The 19685-nt window shown below is 46.4% G+C and overlaps 1 protein-coding gene and 2 non-coding genes across 9 annotated transcripts in view; 2 read left to right on the top strand and 1 right to left on the bottom strand.

Moving 5' to 3' along the window:
* PLEKHA7 (pleckstrin homology domain containing A7) overlaps positions 1-11277 on the bottom strand; it is a 224496-nt gene extending 213219 nt beyond the window's left edge. For all 7 annotated transcript variants that reach the window (XR_007156495.1, XM_047879064.1, XM_047879061.1 and 4 more), the window contains exons 1-3: positions 11156-11277; positions 10957-11033; positions 10805-10862 (exon numbers count right to left, since the gene is read on the bottom strand). Coding sequence is in view for 6 of the 7 variants with exons in the window: in XM_047879064.1 (XP_047735020.1) it covers positions 10805-10862; positions 10957-11033; positions 11156-11241 (221 nt within the window). In the remaining variant the exon portion in view is untranslated. The remainder of the gene's footprint in view (positions 1-10804; positions 10863-10956; positions 11034-11155) is intronic.
* TRNAQ-CUG (transfer RNA glutamine (anticodon CUG)) lies at positions 6702-6774 on the top strand. Its single transcript has one exon. It is a non-coding gene; the product is annotated as a tRNA-Gln (tRNA).
* Positions 11278-18645: 7368 nt separating the features above from the next.
* Positions 18646-18751, top strand: LOC125147230 (U6 spliceosomal RNA). Its single transcript, XR_007145071.1, has one exon. It is a non-coding gene; the product is annotated as a U6 spliceosomal RNA (small nuclear RNA).
* Positions 18752-19685: the final 934 nt, after the last annotated feature.

Genomic DNA, 19685 nt, shown 5'->3' on the forward strand with positions numbered 1-19685 from the left:
ATCTGTGGACATGCACAGACAACTCAGTTTGCAACTGAAGAGGATATGATTATTGCAAAAGTTACTGCACTGATGTACAACATTGCTCTGGCTCCACTGCTGCTAGGAAGGAGACTGTCTCACCTCCCCCTTCACCCACAGGGAGAGAATGCCGGAGGCTGTGCAGCCAGGTACCTGGGTAGAGGCCTTGAAAGGGCCCTCTGTCCCCTCTATCCCCGAGCACACTGCACCCCACCTGCCCTGCAGACTGTTCCAGGGGAGCACAAGAGGCAGCCAGCAGCCCTGGAAGAGACTGCATGCTAACTCCAAGCTGTCAGACCTCAAGAGGGTGAGGGCTCTGCCTTGGCAGAAAAAGCCCCTGAGAAACCCTGAGAACGCTGACTGTGACGCTGGAAACACTCTTCTGGCAGAACCTGAAAGAGACAGCCTGGCTCTAAGCAGGCTTAAGAGGCTCATCAGCCCCTAAGCTGTGGTCAGCTGACATCTGGGGAGGGTGGGGGGTAAGAGTCTGCTCTCCTAGAGCACTAAGGGACCTGCCCACTGGCCCTGCCTTGGGACCATCCAACCCACTGATCACTCATCTACTCTGCAGGGGACTTTCTGAAGGAGGCCCAAAAGGAATTCTGCCTCTGGGTTATCGGGGAAGGTACAGATGACCAATTTGGGGGGGATAACTCTACAGGAGGATTCAGTACAGAGCGAGTGGCTATGGGGGTCAGAAGACACCATGGTAGAAACAGCACACAAACTTGGAGCCAAGATGACTCTGGTTCAAGTCCCAGCTCCCCTACTGATGCTCTGGCATCAGGAAGATCTTTTTGAATTCCTGTCCCTCCCCCAGTCTCCACTACTTGATCTGTAAAATGAGGATAATAAAAATAACTGCTTCTAAAAGGAATGTATATATTTTTCAACTATAGAGCACCATGAAGATTATTACTGTTGACATCTGTGGGCCAGGCAGCATCAGACAATAAGTCTGTCTTTCAGCAGTCAGAGCCGATAGCCAGGTGGCCACCCAGATTAAGGAGCAGACATCTGTGCAGCCTTCTAAATGCCCAGGAAACAGCCAACCCAGGAGCATTTCACACCTCATTACCCTGGGCTCTTGGTTCCCAGGTCCCTGCAGCCTGGACAAGGTACCTGTGGCCTTGGGACTGCATAGCCCTGATGGTCAAGGTTACGTAGTGTTGTTGTTTTTAACTAACTTTGAATTTGGAAATCATTTTAAACTTAGAGTTGCAAGAATAGCACAAGGAACCTCCACATACCCCTCACCCAGTCTCACCCATTGTTAACATGTTGTGCCATTTGTTCTATCATCCACTCCCCTCAACACACACACACACACACACACACACACACACACACACACACACAGTTTTTTCTCAGCCACTTAAGAGCAAATACTTCAGTATTTCCCAAAAATGAAGACAACCTTTTAATAACCATAATGGTTATGCAGTTTTTATTAGTCCAAGTTCTGAGTTGAGTCCTATAGTTTGCATGATCCTAACCCAGGCAACCCCAGTTTGAGGACACCAGATTTCTCCATCAGCAGCTGAATGTAATTAGTACTTAGAATGCACATTTCTACCCTACCTCATAGCTGTGTACATGTACAAAGAGGGGCTCACATTTATTGGGCATTTACTAGGTGCCAGGCACTTGCAAAACCCTTTACATCAATTAATTCACGCAATCCCCACATTTATCCCTATTTCATTGGTGAGGAGAAAAGGCTTGAAAGGAGTAGGTAACTTACCAAGGACAGGGAGCTGTAACTGGTGGGATGGGAATTAGAATCTGGGAATCTGGAGCGCATGCACCTGCCCATGCACGTACCCACTGCCTCTTTAAACACACTCCCACCACATATACAACCCCTATACATTTTTCTTCATGATTAAGTTGTGCTATGCTTTGGCTTCCAGAAAAACCTGGCCAGCATCCAGGTGACCGAGAGTAGGCTAGATGGGAGACAGAGGGGTGGTCTGGCACAACTCAGTTCAGGCAAAAGATGACCTGAGATCACAACAGCTGCTGATGTTGTCTTCCTTGGGGCCTGTACATTCCTCTTCGGAGACGCATCGCTTAGAGAGACTGGAAGGCCAATGAGCAGTCTCCCTACACTTCCCTGTCCCTTAAGACTGAACAGGGGAATTGGTGTACCCAAGAGTGTATGTTTCTGTTTAGGAAACCACAAAGCCATACGACAAACATGATGCATCTTGATCTTAACGGAAAATACAGGAAGGAATTTTATAGTAAGTTAAATTGAGGGTAAAGTCTACATGGAGTTTTGGATAGTACCCACATTTTGAGGACGTTTACTCCCATCCAATCTCCCAGGCCAGTTGGCCTTCATCCTCTTCTGTCATTTGTCTGTGGTTGAAAAATCTGAGAAGCTCTTGTCTGAGACAACGAATTGTCCACCTGTTCTCTGAACCCTGAAAAGGCTGACCTAACACAGCATGCAGCTTTAGGAAGTCATTTTACCCCTCTGAGCCCACTTTTCTGCACGAAAAAAATGCAATAATTGTGAGCCTCCAACCAGATAACATTCATGAAGCACTCTGTAAACAATGAAACATTAACCCAAAACACTTCTCCTTTCAGAAAATTGAAACAAATGTTTTGACAGCCACTTAAAAACAACAGGCAAATAAAACCATATTCCTCCACGTTTCTCCCTCTGCCAATATTTATTCAAGACACCATGCCAGTTTACTGAGCAGAGAGATTCAAACCCATGCTCTCTTCTGAAGAGACAGGAAAACGGGAGCCAACACCTCATTAAATCACAAAATAATCCACATTGTGATGTGCTTTCTCAAAGAGGCTCCTTTTTCTGAAGCCCTATTTTAAGAAGCCCACAGTTTACTCCCATGAATATCAAGAGAATGGACAAAGTTACATCAATGCACCTGAAACCTACACCCACCCTCTTCACACACACAGCACTGTAAATCCGGAGTAGCACCTCTCCCACCATCCATCCCTGTCCTTTCTCTGAAACACATCCCTCCCAAGGGTAAAGAGCCTTAATAAAGAAGCAACTTGCAACTGTTTTTCTTAAAGAGGTTTTCCCAGATCTTTTCTGGGATGGTTTTGAGAGCGTGATACAAATCACAGCTCTTAATCCTTCCTTCTGCTTTCTGCACAACACCACCGTTGTTCCTTATACACAGGACCTAACGTTTCAATCCCTGCGCCAGTTTTCACTCTTGATAAAATAACCAGGAAACGAAACGTAAAGTGTGGGGTTATGCCAAAACTTGCCAAGCTGGGAGAGCCTTTTCTTAACTTTCAACAAGAGGCTTCAGAATTTCCAGTTTAAGTAGATGTATGCTGCAGTTTCACAGAAATTCTTTACACGATTGTTGCTTTCTGGTTTGAAATAAAGTTTCTGGGACTACTGTTCCCAGCGATGAGAAAGATGACAAATGAGAAAGATGGCATATAAATGAACCAACAGGTTGGCACTGTATAAGACAAATTTTACTAACATGAAGTCCAACATTTGTCTGGGGAGAAAAATGTGGCAGACAAGATAGACTTCTTCCCAGAGGGGCCTTGAAAACTGTCCCTTGCGTAATGGCATAATTAAATCTCAAGAGGGCAGCTGCCTGGCCCTTCCAGTATTCACAGACTTTTCCAAAGGGCCTTCTATACCTGGTGCCTTACAGCCCACTGAGGGTGGGCTGATATTCTGTCATCCCTGGTTCAGCCTTCATTCCCCAACTCCTCTCTAACTTTCAGAGAAGGAGCGGCTGAGTGGCTCAGTCGGTTAAGGTTAAGTGTCTCAACTTCAGCTCAGGTCATGATTTCACAGTTTATGAATTCGAACCATCAGGCTCTGTGCTGGCAGCTCGGAGCCTGGAGCCTACTTCGGATTCTGTGTCTCCCTCTCTTGCTGTCCTTCCCTGCTCATGCTCGCTCTCTCTCTCTCTCTCTCCCAAAAATAAACATTAATTTTTTTTAAATTTCAGAGAAAATGGGTTTGCCGATACAAAAACACACTCTAGATATTTAGCATTATCTCTAGAAGAATAACTCTTCCGAAGGAGTTTAGCTTAAGGCCTTGGCTCAGGCCTGATCCCCACTCCCTGCCTCCCTGGGACATGTTCTTAATTCCCAGCCACCTAGAGCCCCAAGCCCCACCCAGCCGTCCTGCTCCTCATTCCTGTCCAGGAGAGCCTGACCACCAGCACTCTTGCCCTGTGGTGGGTCAGAGTGGGCATGGTGGTGGTGGCTCAGTGTACAAGGTCATTACCCTCATATTTGCATTCAAAACATGGTATTCCACAATATAGAGATAAACCTGAGAGTCATGCTAATAATTTAAATTTTTATTATTTGTTTTTACTTAGTATGACATTGAATAGCCAATAAAAAACACCATGACAAGTTGAGGGGAAAACTACAGAAGAAAGGAAAAAGTTTTATACTTTAATACATTTAAAGGCACCTTTTTCTGGCTTTTTGAACAAGTGGCCCTGCACTTTCATTTTGCACGGAGTCCTGCAAATCATGCAGCCAGGACCTGCTGCAGTCCAAAGGGCTGGGGAGGGGAAAGTCGGTCTTGCTTCAAGCCTCAGAAATGTTTTTCCCATTAGCCTCACCGGTCTCACTTGGGGATGGGCACCCACAAGGAGAATGGCACCTACATAGGCTGGCCCTGCAAAGCTCCAAAACTAAAACTGAGGAACCTAAAGCTAGAAGAGGACACCAGGGCCTGGCAACCAGGGAGGGAGACAACCAGCAAGGGAACACCAACAGATATCCCACTCTCCAGATGCAGAGCATGAGGTTAGAGGTGAAGAAGGCAGAAGAGGCCAGATCCTACAAGCACTGTTCTTTTTTTTAAAAAAATTTTTTTTTCAACGTTTTTTATTTATTTTTGGGACAGAGAGAGACAGAGCATGAACGGGGGAGGGGCAGAGAGAGAGGGAGACACAGAATTGGAAACAGGCTCCAGGCTCCGAGCCATCAGCCCAGAGCCTGACGCGGGGCTCGAACTCCCGGACCGCGAGATCATGACCTGGCTGAAGTCGGACGCTTAACCGACTGCGCCACCCAGGCGCCCCAACAAGCACTGTTCTTGACAACAAGCATCTACATCCGAGAAGCCTGGGATCCAGGCACCAGATGTAACAGGCATATTTCTGGGCTGCTTCACATCTTTTACCTTGCCCAGTCCCCCCCAAACCCTTGATCTCTTCCCCAACAAGGAGTTTTGCAAGACCTGGAATATTTACTAAACTCACTGAGTCCCTCAAAACGTTACTGCTTCAATAAATACCAAGTGCCTACTCAGAGCCCAAAGCTGGGCTCGGTACCAAAGTCTCAGAGATGCAGAACAGGATACCAGCTTTCAAGGAGCAATCTTGGCACAGGCAGGGTCGCCAAGACCCCTCCTCTCTGCCATTCATTCTCTTTATCAACTCAGGACCTATTCAAAGACTGCTGTAAGGAGAAGCCGACCCACAGGGTGCCACAAAACCCCCAAAGACCAGCCCAGTGTAACATTCTTGCATTCAAGGCCTGTTCTAGAACTTTACTCTCTGGGGTCTCACGCTTGAAAAGGCTGTGCCTGCCAAACTGCTTTTACTAATTAATAATTAATGTCTTCCATTGCTTACTAATCAGACACTTGCACCACTACCAATCAGCTCAGGAAACCAAGAGCTGCTGCCTTTCTCAGGTGCCTCAATCCTCAGCAAAAGCAAAGAAGAACTCTGGCCCTGTGAGCCTTGAACAGCCTGACTTACAGCAATGGCACCTGGCACAGGCTCCTTCAAGTATCAGTGGTGGCTCTCACCTGTGACCTGGGGTCAGCGCTACCACCACTGCTGTGGTTACCATATTAGAGACTGAAGACCTACTTTTGGTCCCAGGTCTAAGCACTCCAGCCAAATCACTGAACCCTCATGGACCTGAGTTTCGTCATCTGAAGAACAGGATAATCTCTGCTCTTCTGCTGCTACAGGCATCAAGTAAGAAAAGGTACCAGAAAAAAACCACCTGCCCTTTGCTTTTGGAATGCCAAGATTACTATGAGTTTCCACATCAGTAAACTGGGACTAGTAACAGCTCCTACCTCAACAAATTGTTGTGAAATTTAATCACATAATAGTTATAAAACAGTTCTTGGAATTTTTCAGACTTGAAAAGAAGAGGCTATTACATAATTGCTACTACTATTGTTGCTGTTGCTGTTAATGACACTATTATCTCCATTAATATTATATCTTGCTACCTGGATGAGAGACTCATGGGAAAGTAGAAAAGTTTTGGAGAACAAGAAGCCTTCTTAAAAAGGATAGTAGCATCACCAAGTCTAGAACTGGGGGAACCAGGAGTAGATTCCTCTTATGTTTTGCCCCTAATCCAAAAGTGAACCCAAAGTGCAGAAACCAAAACCAAAATGTACCTGCCTTAGCTCAAGTTTTTATGGCTTAAGAAATGGTCTGTGGGGGCACCTGGGTGGCTCAGTCAGTTAAGCATCTAACTTTGGCTCAGGTCATGATCTCACGGCTCATGGGCTCGAGCCCCGTGTCGGACTCTATGCTGACAGCTCGGAGCCTGGAGGCTGTTTTGGATTCTGTGTCTCCCTCTCTCCTACTCTCTCTCTCTCAAAAATGAATAATAAACATTAACTTTTTTTAAAAAAAAAGTAATAAATGTACTGTGGGGATGCCTGACTGGCTCAGTTGGTAAAGCATGAGGCTCTGAATCTCAGGGTCCTGAGTTCGAGCCCCACATTGGGTAGAGATTACTTTAAAATAAAATACTCTGGATTTTCTCATGTACAGAAGGGCTAAAGAACCTGGATTAAAGAAACGATTTTTAAAAAGAAGCAGCAATGTACTCTGGAGGGTATCAAACATCTGCTAAATATCAGGAGCAACTGATGGATCCTGAAAACCTCACACAACTTTCCAGACCAAGGATCCATTGGGGGTGGGGGGGACCCCAGCTGTTCCAATGCTCCCTCTCACTGAGCCATATTAGAGAAGGATACAAAAAAAAAAAAAAAAAGAGCATTCAGAAGTGATCATGGCAAATCTAAGAAAGCTGACTGACTAAAGCAAAGCATTTTTATGTGAGGAAAAGGAAAACAATTACTCCCAAGCCCTTAAATCTCTCTCAAGAAGTTGTCTCAAAAGGAGATAGGAAATACAGTCAGCTACCACAGTGTCCCAGCCTCCCATATGGCTGGCCTTTGAAGGTAGGGGACCAGACAGACACTGCTTTCCCCTAGGCCTGGGAGGACCCTTGGGGTGGGGAGCCAGGACTTTCTAAAGGATAATCACTGGGAACTTCACAGAGTTACCACAGAAGAGTCAGCAGAAGAGATGAAGTTCGGGAGGCTGTGGTAACGGCTGATAGAGTCCTACCCAGCCCTCAAGTCCCCCAACTCAAGACTTAGCCTAGGGGCACCTGGGTGGCGCAGTCGGTTAAGCGTCCGACTTCAGCCAGGTCACGATCTCGCGGTCCGTGAGTTCCAGCCCTGCGTGAGGCTTTGAGCTGATGGCTCAGAGCCTGGAGCCTGTTTCCGATTCTGTGTCTCCCTCTCTCTCTGCCCCTCCCCCGTTCATGCTCTGTCTCTCTCTGTCCCAAAATAAATAAAAAACGTTGAAAAAAAATTAAAAAAAAAAAAAAAAAGACTTAGCCTAGTACTTCATGGAAAAGACAGATACCATCAGACAGGAACACCTACCTCTCCCCTCACTGAACCTATCAACCTCCCAGCATGGGCTCTGGCATGGACAGTCCTTCCTCCTGTAAAATGGGTGAAAGACCCTATTCCCAGCTGGGACCAGTGAGACTTAAGCTCCGGATCCCTTCCCATTCATCCCCTCAGAAACACTGCTCCAGCAACTGTCCCATCTCTTTCCTACATCATCCACTTCTCCCTCTCTCCTGGATCATTCCCAGAAAAACACAACATGCTCTATCATCTCTCACTAAAAAAACAGACCTCCCCCACCTCAAACCCACAACCCCTCTAATCCTCAGCTAATACCTCAACCCCACTTCATAACCAAACTGCCTGAAAGATTCACCTATACTTATGGACTCCACTTCCATACCCGTTTTCTCTTCCACCTACTCCAGTCAAGTATTGTCCTTTAAGCTTCTGTGACCCACTCATTCTACTGGGTTTTCTCCTAGCTTCTGTTTCCTTTGCTGGATCCACCTCTTTTCCCCAACCTCTAAATGCTGCTATGTCCCAAGGCTTAGGTCATCTTTTCTGTCTACACTCTCATTCAAGGTGAGTTCAATTAATCTTGTGGCCTTGAATACCAGCTATAATACTTAAATATACCTCTTCAATCCTCTCTCTCCTGAGCATCTGACTAGTTGACATATTCATACCTCAAATGTCAAAACAAGATCTCATGCTCTCCTCCACTCCAAACACTCCTCCCCACAGCCCTCCCATCTCAATGATATGAGTACCATCCGCTCAGGTACTTAAGCCTCTGGGAGTCATCTTTGACTTTTCTCTTTCTCTCACAGACTGCATCCAAATCATCAAGTCTGAATCTGACTGCTTCTCTTTCTCTCCAGTACTACACCCTCATTCAAATCATCATTAACTCTTGCCTGGACTACAGCAACAGCCTGCTACTACTATCCTGCCCCTACCAGTTGCCCACCTACATACAGTCCACTCTACAGCAGGTAGAATGGTCTTTCGAAAAATGCAAATCAAATCACATTGCTCCCCTGCTTCAAACCCTCCAATAATTTCTCGATGGGCTTAAAATAAAGTTTAAAGCCCCTTCCTCTGACTCTACACCACTTTCTCCTTTGTTCACCACATTCCAGCCACACTAGCCTCTCCACTCTTCGAACTTGAACTTGAAGCTTTACAGCCCTTACTTTAATAGAACTGACTGTTCTATGGGGCGCCTGGGTGGCTCAGTTGATTAAGCGTCCAACTTCAGCTCAGGTCATGATCTCACGGTTTGTGGGTTCAAGCCTCACATCAGGCTCTGTGCTGACAGCTCACAGCCTGAAGCCCGCTTCATATTCTGTGTCTCCCTCTCTCTCTGCCCCTCCCCTGCTCGTGCTGTCTCTGTCTCTCAAAAACAAATAAACGTTAAAAACAATTTAAAAAAAAAACAGAATTGGCTGTTCTCTTCTGGAAATGCTTGCCACCTCATCAACACAAGGACGGCTCTTTCCTGCCATCCAAACTTTACCTTAAATGTCACCTATTCAGAAACAGCACTGATCTCTCAATCCAACCATACCACCCAGTCACTTGATATCACATGATGTTATTTTCATTTTCTGCACAGTAGTTACCACTGACATTATTCTTGTTTGGGGGTGGGGGGGAGGAGTTGTTTAGTTTTTTTGTTTTGTTTTTTTTTCCTTATTGTCTGCTCCCTCTCCCCACTAGACTTCAAGCTCCATGAGCATCCAGATCTTGTCTGCCTCATTCATTTCTGCACTTCCAATGCCTAGAACAATGAGGAACACACAAGGAGAAATCTAATAAAGATCAATAAAATGCAGTATGAGCCACCCAGGCCCACTAACTGGGAGGTTCTAAGGTTCCAGCCAGCTCCTCAACTTCTCTCTCAAACACAGAGGTGAGGCAGGACAGCAGGACCCCAGCCATTCCCAGTGTTCACTTGTATAAATCTCATCCACCAGAATTTCAAACATCCTGCAAGAGCCCAAACCAGGATAGGAGGATCCGGGATTTTCTGTGACCATCTTAGCTTCGACTATGCTGCTCCGCTACCGACTAGCAGTGCTCCGAGTTGAAGAAAGGAATTCTGACTCACAGGCCTCCAAAAGTAAGAGTCAGACCACCGTCCAGACCTTGGCTAGTTAATTCATTCAGTAAACAAAGATTTACCGAGTGCCTACTCTGTGCCAGGCACTGGGCAAAGGATCAAAAGCTGCTCCTGACTTCATGGAGCTGACCGGCGAGCACGCAGACGGTTACAGAGAAACGGGGCAACACGGGTACACGCCCAGAGTGGGAAAGTAAGGGCCACACTGGTGCTCGCGGCTGCACCGCGCCCTAGCTTACGGCTCCCCGGATTTCATCTCTACAGACCCAGGTCTAGGGTAACCTGGCTAGAGGCACAACGCTCGCGGGCTTTTTCGGAACAGCTACCGCTTGACTAGCGGAGACAGGAGTGACTGTCCCTGTGGAGCGCCGGCTTTCAGAGACGCACAGTGCTCGAGGAATATTATTGGCTGATGGGTTCCCTCCCCACGCTCACCCCTCCCCCGCAGGCCCGAGCTCAGGATGGGGAGGGGGCCGAGGTTCCGACTCTCCGCCACCGTCCCAGAGAACGAGGTCGAAACCAAAGCATCCTCTCTACTCCCCGCTCCCCTCCCTCTCTACTCCCCACTCCCCAGCCCCCAGTACTCGGACCCCAGGCGCAACCCCCCACCCCGGTGGGGCACCTCCCGGCTCCTTGCGGCCCGAGACCCCAGCGGGGAGGCGTGTCCGGGCCCTCACACCCGGGCCCGAATCCCTCCCAACTACAAGACCAGAGGGTAGTTTGCGGCCCCCGCCCCCTCTGCCGGCCGGATTCCGGCCCCCCGCGGAGATACGGACCCCACCAACCCCCTCCCCGTGCCCGCCACACAACTCCAGCACACAAAACCCCACAAGAGAGCGGCCGCGGCGCTGTGCGCGCCAACTCGCCCGGGACCCGCGCGGGAGGCGGGAGGCGGGAGGCGGGAGGCGGGGGCGCGCGGCGGGAACCGGTCGGGCCCCGCTGCACAGGTGCGAGCCGAGCGCGGCGCCCCGGTCACTCACTCGATGAAGTAGCTGGCGCCCTCCTCCGTGAAGCCCTCCTCCCAGCCGCGGGGCAGGTCTGCGGAAATGCCAAAAAGAGTCAGGTCAAACTTGGGCCGCCCGGGCGCGCGCCCCCCGAGTGCCGCCCCCCACCCCGCCTGCCCCGCGCCTACCTGAGCGGATCATGTGGCCCGAGTTGACGGGCTCCCCGGTGCGCGGGTGCAGCCAGGTCGTGCGGCGGAGCTCGTCACTGCGGGAGAGAGGTGCACCTGTTAGCGCCGCCGCCGCTCTGGGGGCGCCCGCCCGGCCCCGCACCCCTCCCGGCCCGCGCCCCCGCCCGCGTGCCCGCGTGCCCGCTTGCCCGCGCCGCACTTGATGAAGAAGACGCGGCCGTCCCGGCACACGCCGTAGGACCAGTGCTCAGGTAAAGTGTCCCGCCCGACCGCCGCCGCCGCCATGTTCGCCGAGCGCCCAGCCACCGCGGCCGCCGCGGGGCGGGGGAGAGGGGGCGGGGGCGGAGGCGGGGGAGGGGGCGGCGCGGGCGGCGGGCCGGCGGGCTCGGCCTGCGCGGGCCCGGGCGGCGACCCGGGGCGCTCCATCGCGGCGCGCGGCGACGTCCCGGCAGTCCCCAGTTACGGCGCGGCCGCGAGAGTTCGCCGCACCGGCCGACCCGAGCGCGGTGGCCGCGGCCTTTGTCCCCGCGCCTTCCCCGCCCCCCGCCGGCCGGCCCGGGCGCGCCCGCCGCGCGCCCCTTGGCCCCTGAGGCCCCGAGGCCCCGAGACCCGGGCGGGGCCGAGGGCCGCTGTTGGGGCGCCTCGGGCAAACTCCGGAAACTAGGTGCACCCCGAACGCTCCAGTAAGCCCCACCCGACTTCCACGACAAATGTGCCTCCAGGAACTTCTGGAGTTCTTTCTGAACCATGCAAACCTAAACAGGTTCCATCCATATTCCGAGCCTCGGTGTGTGCCTTCCTCTGTAAAATAAAGTCAATAGTAAGTACCACAAGAGATCGTTGGGTAGATTCTATGAAGTTTCTATGGTGTAGAGTAATTGGCCCCTGGCCCCCAGCAGGTGCTCTATTAATGCCAGGTCAAGCGTGATTTCATTTTCCCAAGTTTTCAGCTGGGATATGAAGCAGGAGACGGCAGGTTCTCTCCTCACACACCTCACACACACACACAGCCCTGAAGTTACCGGGATTGTAGGCTTCTTCTGCCTTTAATTCCTGTCAAGTGACAGAAAGAGACGCTGTGGACCTGGCTGCATCTGTCTGTCTTTAGAAGAGCAGACCCTACAGTCCGGGCCTTTGGTGGGGGCTCTGGGAAGTTCTTTACATGGCTGCAGCCTTCTCATAGTCAGGCCTATGCTGGGAACTCAGCTCCTGGGGGATCCGTCCCCAGACCCCTTTGTCCAAAAGAGACCCTTCTCCTCCTCCCTTCACCATCCCATTACTTGTGTGCACCTAATTGATATTCTTACGCATGTGTGTGTGTTTATTGCCTTGTATGTTGTATATCAGCCCCTCCCCACACACACACACACTAAAATGTCTGCTGCATGATAAGAGGGACCTTGCTCTGTTCCATATACTGCCATATTCCCAGTGCTTGGAACAGTGCCTGGCTCCTGTGTGCATTCAATAAATGCTGAAAAAGTGCATACAACCCTTTCCGCACTGACACCCCTGTACGCTGAGCATGAACAGAAAGGAAGCTGGGCTCTGGGAGATGTCAAGCCAAACCGTCAAGTGGCATAGGCTGTAGTTAGTGGAAAGAGGAAACTGTAGGTAGTATGGGCACTGTTATTCAGAAAAGCACCCCAGACAGGTGAAAATCAGTTGGGCCCAGAAGGACTGCTCAGGTTTGACTGGGAAGAGAGCACCCCAGAGGAGAAGGATGGGAGAGCAAACACAGGCTCATGGGAAGGGTATGGGATGTTGAAGAGACCATAAAGGTTCCCTTCCTTGAGACAAACAGTGGTATTGGGGAAGGAGGTTGGTATGAGTTATAAGTGGGGGGTGGGTGGGGGCAGGGGGACACCTAGCTGGCTCAGTCTGTGGAATATGTGGCTCTTGACCTCAGGGTCATGGGTTTGAGCCCCACGATGAGTATAGAAAATGCTTAAATATGGGGCGCCTGGGTGGCTCAGTAGGTTGGGCGTCCGACTGCGGCTCAGGTCATGATCTCGCGGTCCGTGAGTTCAATACCCCGCATCGGGCTCTGTGCTGACAGCTCAGAGCCTGGAGCCTGTTTCGGATTCTGTGTCTCCCTCTCTCTCTGACCTTCCCCCATTCATGCTCTGTCTCTCTCTGTCTCAAAAATGAATAAATGTTAAAAAAAATTTAGAAAATGCTTAAATAAATAAAATTTTTTCAAAATCTCGAAAGAAAGAAAGGGTTGGTGTGATTGTGGAGAACACTAAACACCTGTCTGAAAGGACCTCTTGCCTTTGAGGAGGTGCTTGAGCAAATGACAATAAAAAAGTTGTGTTTTTATTCTTTCCTTTAAATTTATTTATTTATTTTGAGATAGAGCGCAAACAGGTGAGGGGCAGAGAAGGAGAGACACAATCCCAAGCAGGCTCCACACCATCAGCGCAGAGTCTGATGCAGGACTCGAACTCACAAAATGCAAGATCATTGAGCCAAGGTCAAGAGTCAGACACTTCAGTCACCCAGGTACCCCAGTTGTGTTTTTATTCTTAAATGTTAATTTAAGATAATAACGAAATAGACAAAAGATATGAACATAGTTCACAGAAAAGTAAAACAAGTGTCTTTTAAACAAATCAAAGATACTCAAACATCTCGTAATAGGAGAAATGCAGATTAAAATTAAATTGAGATACTATTTTTTTTAATGTTTACTTATTTGAGGCGGGGGGGGGGGGGAGACAATGAGTGGGGGAGGGTCAGAGAGAGAGAATCCTAAGCAGGCTTTGTGCTGACAGCACAGAGCCCGACGCAGGGCTCAGTCTCACAAACCATGAAATCATGACCTGAGCCAAAATCAAGAGCTGGACGTTTAACCAACTGAGACACCCAGGCACCCCAAGATAGTATTTTTTTTTAGATATCAGGTTGGCAAAAATGTGCATTGTAGAGAAAGACATTCGTATTCATTGTTGGTGGGACTACAAAATGATTGTCTCTTTGAAGGCAATTTGGCGACAGCTATTACAATTTAAATGCATATATCTTTTGACCTAGCAATTCCACTGCTAGAAATTTATCTTACATTAGTGCTCACACAGAGACACAAAGACCTGTGTACCAGAGTATTCACTGCAGCATTGTCAATAGTTACAAAAGACTGGATACAACCTAAATGTCTATCAGAAAAGAACAGGTTCATGTGGTGATGGATGTTAACTAGACATCGTGGTGGTATTTTGCAACATATACAGATATTGAATCATTCTGTTGTATACATGAAACTAATACAATGTCATGTGTCAATTATGCCTCAATTTAAATACAAAAGAATAGATAAATTAAATTATGTCATACTTGGGGCGCCTGGATGGCTCAGTCAGTTGAGCGTCCGACTTTGGCTCCGGTCATGATCTCAGGGTTTGTGGGTTTGAGCCCCGCATCAGGCTCTGTGCTGACAGCTCAGAGCCTGGAGCCTGCTTCGGATTCTGTGTCTCCCTCTGTCTGCCCTTCCTCTGCTCATGGTCTCTCTCTCTCTCTCTGTCTCTCAAAAATAAAATAAAAGTTAAAAAAAATTGTTTTAATTATATTATACTCTTACAATGGGATGCTATACAGCTGTTAAAAAGAATGAGCTAGATTTTATGTACTGATATGGAATGGTCTCCAAGACATTAAGGGGAACACAAGATGCAGAACTGAGTATATGGTATACTGCTATTAATATATAGGGAGCATCATGGTTGAATAAGATATCCCTTGTTTGTGCCCCCCGCCCCACAACAATAATTTAGCATCTATTCATGGACAAAAGTGCTCTTGTGGGAGCTGTGGGATCCAGCACCATAGACCAGTGGACCTGGGAAAAGTCTCATCCACATGTTGCATTGGGCAATAGGTGCACACACGTTGGTCCCAGTGTGGACCTTGCAGTGGCCCGTGAATCAACTCCCTCCCCTCTCAGCCACAGTCCAGGAGCCCCTGGAAAACAGCATCTTATACAATCACTTATGGCTGAGAGGGTCTCATTGTAGAAGTCCAGGTTTCCAGCAAAGAAGTTCTAGCGTACAACTGGAGGAAAAACACAAGTTTAGATGCATTGGAAAGGCAGCTATTAAAGACTAGAGGAGGTGAGTGCTCTTTCAAAGATGGAGAGAGCAATATAAAACTTCAAGGAATGTGAAACATGGATCACAATCATCTTTCAGTAACCAGTCTCGACATGGAGGTCTTTCAGTCTCAATCATTAGTCACAATCATCTTTCAGTCCCAACATGGAGACCTGCAATTTACCCAACAGATAATTTGAAATACCTGTTTTAGGGAAACTCAATGAGCTACAGGAAAACACAGAAAGGCAATTTGATGAAATCAAGAAAACAGTACATGAACAAAATGAGAAGTTTAACAAAGAGATAGAAATCACAAAAAAGAACCAAACAAAAAATTCTAGAGCTGGAGAATACAATGAATGAAATGAAAACTGCAATAGACACATCAACGGCAGGATGGATTGAGAAGAGAGAATCTGTTAGAAGATAGGAACTTTGAAATTATGTAGTCAGAGGAGAACAAAATAAAAAAGATGAAAAGGAGTGAAGATAGCCTACATGAATTATGGCAAACCATCAAAAGAAATAATTTATGAATTATGGAGTTCCAGAGTGAGAAGGGAGAAGAAAGGTTATTTAAAGAAATAATGGCTGGGGCGCCTGGGTGGCTCAGTTGGTTAAGTGTTTGCCTCTTGATTTTGGCTCAGGTCATGATCTCATGGCTCGTGAGTTCAAGCCCTGAGTTGGGCTCTTCACTGACAGCACAGAGCCTGCTTGGGATTCTCTCTTTCTCCCTCTCTCCTGTGCTTGTGCTCTCTTTCTCTCTCAAAATAAATAAATAAACTTAAAAAAATAGAAAATAAATAATAACTGAGAACTGCCCAAATCTGGTGAAAGATTTGGATATCCAAGTTCAAGAAGCTCATAGGTCACCAAATGAACTCAAAGAGATCCTCTCCAAGACATATTATAATAAAATTGCCAAAAATCAAAGTTAAAAAAGGAATATTAAAAGCAGGAAGAGAAAAGAAGCTTATAACATCCAAGGAACCTCCCCCATAAGGCAGTCAGAATCTCAGCAGAAACCTCACAGCCTCAGAGAGAATGAGATGATACATTCAAACTGCTAAAAGAAAAAAACCTGCCAACCAAGAGTACTCTATTTGGCAAAGTTATCCTTCAGAAATGAAGAAGTAATAAAGAATTTTCCAGAAAAACAAAAGCTAAGGAAGTCTATCACTGCTAGACCTGCTTTATAAGAAATGCTGAAAGGAGTCCTTTAAACTGAAATGAAAGGATACTAATTAGTAACAAGAAAACACATCAATAGATGAGTGAATAAAGAAGTTTTGAGATATCTATAGGTACAGGTATCCGTATCTATATGAGAATATATATATATTCTCATATATAGTGATATATGAGATATATACATATATATACACATGTATATACATATATATGTATATACATATGTATATGTGTGTACGTATATGTAAGTATGTGTACATATGTATATATGTGTACATATATGTGTATATATACATATATATATCTCCTACAAATAATAATGTATATTATATATATATATATATCTCATACAAATAAGAATAATATTTAGTCATGCAGGAGAAAGAAATCCTGCCACTTATGACAACAAGGATATACCCTGAGGGCATTATGCTAAGTGAAATAAGTCAGAGAAAAATAAATACTGTGTGATATCACTTATATGCAGAATATAAACTCATAACTCATAGAAACAGAGAGTAGAATGCTAAATGCCAGAGGGTGGGGGATACGGGGAGATGTTTATCAAAGGGTACAAACATCCAGTTTTAAGTTGTGGGGATCTAATATACAGCATGGTGGTTATAGTTAACAATTCTGTATTATATAGATGAAAGTTGCTAAGAGACTAGATCTTAAATGTTCTCACCACAAAAAAGTAATTATGTAAGGTGATAGAGCTGTTCACTAATACTACTGTAGTAATCATTTCACAATACCTAAGTATGAAATCAACACGTTATACTTGTTAAACTTACTCTGTCAACTTTATCTAAATAAAACTAATATATAAATACAAATATGTATAGTCCCTAGATGAAAACACAAGAACAGGTAAGGTGATTGTTTCAGTGATAGCAATGGGAAGAGACTTACTTTTCCTTGTGTCCCTTTTTGAACTGTTTGATATTTTTACCATTAAAACATATACGTAGAATTGGCAGTGAGCAGAGCTTGAAGTGGCTGAGGCCTGCTGATGGGGCTTTGGAGATGCACAGCCAGATTCTTCATGATGACTACCTGGCGGTTTTCCTACATGCCTGTGAGAATCCCCCAGCATGAATTCCTCCTCAGAAGATGGTACACCATACACACTACAGCGATGAGCTGAGACACAGTTTCTGCCCCCAGTCCTCACACTGACAAAGCCCCCTGGAGCTCAGCTGGGACTTAACATCCAAAGAGGAAGGGCCTCCCAGCTAGGTGACTTCTTTTCAAGATGATTCCTGACCTTGATGCACACTGAACAGGACTTCAGAAAAGAGACCAAACCCTAGCTGTGAATGATGTGGATTTCTAAGATATTGAGCACAGCAAGGCTGTTGAGATCCTGAAGACAGCCAGCAAAATCAGCACATGTGTCTGCTTCTCTCTGTACAAGTGAAGGAGAGGACTATACACTGGAGAGTTGCAACCCACAGCCCTCCACTTGGAATCTTCTGGGGAAAAGCTGACAAGGCCCCAGGGAAGCCATTTGGGAAACTACTCTCAGCCCATCCTTGGCAGAGTGGAGTGGGGAGGATGGGGTGACAGTGAGACCCTGCACTGAGCCCATTAGCCAAATGCATCGTCCGAACTACTGTACTTTCAGTGACCTGGTTTTCTAGGTGAGCTTCTTTCCCTGGATGGAGAAGGATGATGACATCTAGGTACAACCTCGCCTGTGGAGAACTCTGCTAGGAAAAGCAACTGACATTTACCAAATACCATGTTTTAGGCATTTACATATATGCCATATCATTTTCATTAGAGTATAGAAATCAGTAGAAAAAAGAATCTCGAGGCCTCCCATCCAATCTGCCTGGCCATCTCCTCCCATCTTTATATTACCAGTCTCATACACTTTGGAGATTCCAGTGAGACCCTGTTTCCCCCTCTTCTTCCTTCTCCTATTATCTACCCCCGCCAAAAGTAAAATGCAACATTGAAGGGAAAAAAAATATATGTATATTTAAGGATAAAATAATATAATTCATCAAGAAAACCAATAAGAAATACCATGAAATTATTTCAATAAATGCCAAAAGATGTATTTGATAAAACTATCACTATTTAAAAAATTATGTTAGAATCTAAAATTAAAAACAGTGACAATATCAAATGCTAGTGAATATACAGAGAAACTGCATCCTGGAAAATAATTTGCAAATTTCTTTAAAAAATAAACATTCACTTAACCAGCATGGTAACCATACATGGTTACCAGTATGACCCAGCAATCCTATTCCTGGACATTTATCTCAGAGAAATGAAGCATATATCCTTGTAAAAGCTTCTGCATGATTGGTCAGAGCAGGTTTTTGTAATAGACAAAAACTGGAAACAAAATGTTCTATAATAGGTGAATGGTTTAAAAAACTGTGGTACAGTGCTCACTTCAGCAGCACATATACTAAAATGGGAACAATACAGAGAAGATTAACATGGTCCCTGCACAAGGAGGCTTGCAAATTCATAAAGTCTTCCATATTTAAAAAACAACGCAAGGGGCGCCTGGGTGGCTCAGTCGGTTAAGCGTCCGACTTCGGCTCAGGTCATGATCTCGCGGTCTGTGAGTTCGAGCCCCGTGTGGGGCTCTGTGCTGACAGCTCAGAGCCTGGAGCCTGCTTCGGATTCTGTGTCTTCCTCTCTCTCTGACCCTCCCCCATTCATGCTCTGTCTCTCTCTGTCTCAAAAATAAATAAACGTTTAAAATAAATAAATAAATAAATAAATAAATAAATAAATAAATAAATAATAAAAAACAACACAAAACAAAACAAAAGTTGGTACATCTGTACTATGGAATACTACCTGGTAATAAAAAGGAACAAACTATTGATACACCAACTTGAATGGACCTCCAGGCAATATGCTGCAAGAGCCAATTTGAAAAGGTTACATATTATTTGATACTACCATATTTTCAAAATAAAAAAATACAGAGAGGGGAGCCTGGGTAGCTCAACCAGTTAAGCCTCCGACTTTGGCTCAGGTCATGATCTCACCAACCATGAGTTCAAGCCCCACATCAGGCTCTGTGCTGACAGCTCAGAGCCTGGAGCCTGCTTCAGGTTCTGTGCCTCCCTCTCTCTCTGCCCCTTACCCGCTTATGCTCTCTCTCTCTCTCTCTCAAAAATAAAATAAAAACATAAACAAACAAACAAAAATAGAAAGAGAGATGGAGAACTGATCAGTGGTTGCCAGGGGTTAGGGATGGTGCTGGAGAGGGGAAAGATGACCATAAAGGAATGGCATGGGGAAGGTCTTTATAGTGAAGAAACAGTTCTGTATCTTGCTTGCAATGGTGGCTACACAAGTGGATCAAATGACTATAGAAGTAGACACACACATTGTACCAATGTCAGTTTTCTGCTTTTGCTATTGTCCTGTAGTTACATAAGATGTCACCATCGGGGAACTGGGTGA

This window comes from Prionailurus viverrinus, chromosome D1 (genome assembly GCF_022837055.1).
Source record: "Prionailurus viverrinus isolate Anna chromosome D1, UM_Priviv_1.0, whole genome shotgun sequence".
In the NCBI taxonomy this organism is placed as follows: domain Eukaryota; kingdom Metazoa; phylum Chordata; class Mammalia; order Carnivora; family Felidae; genus Prionailurus; species Prionailurus viverrinus.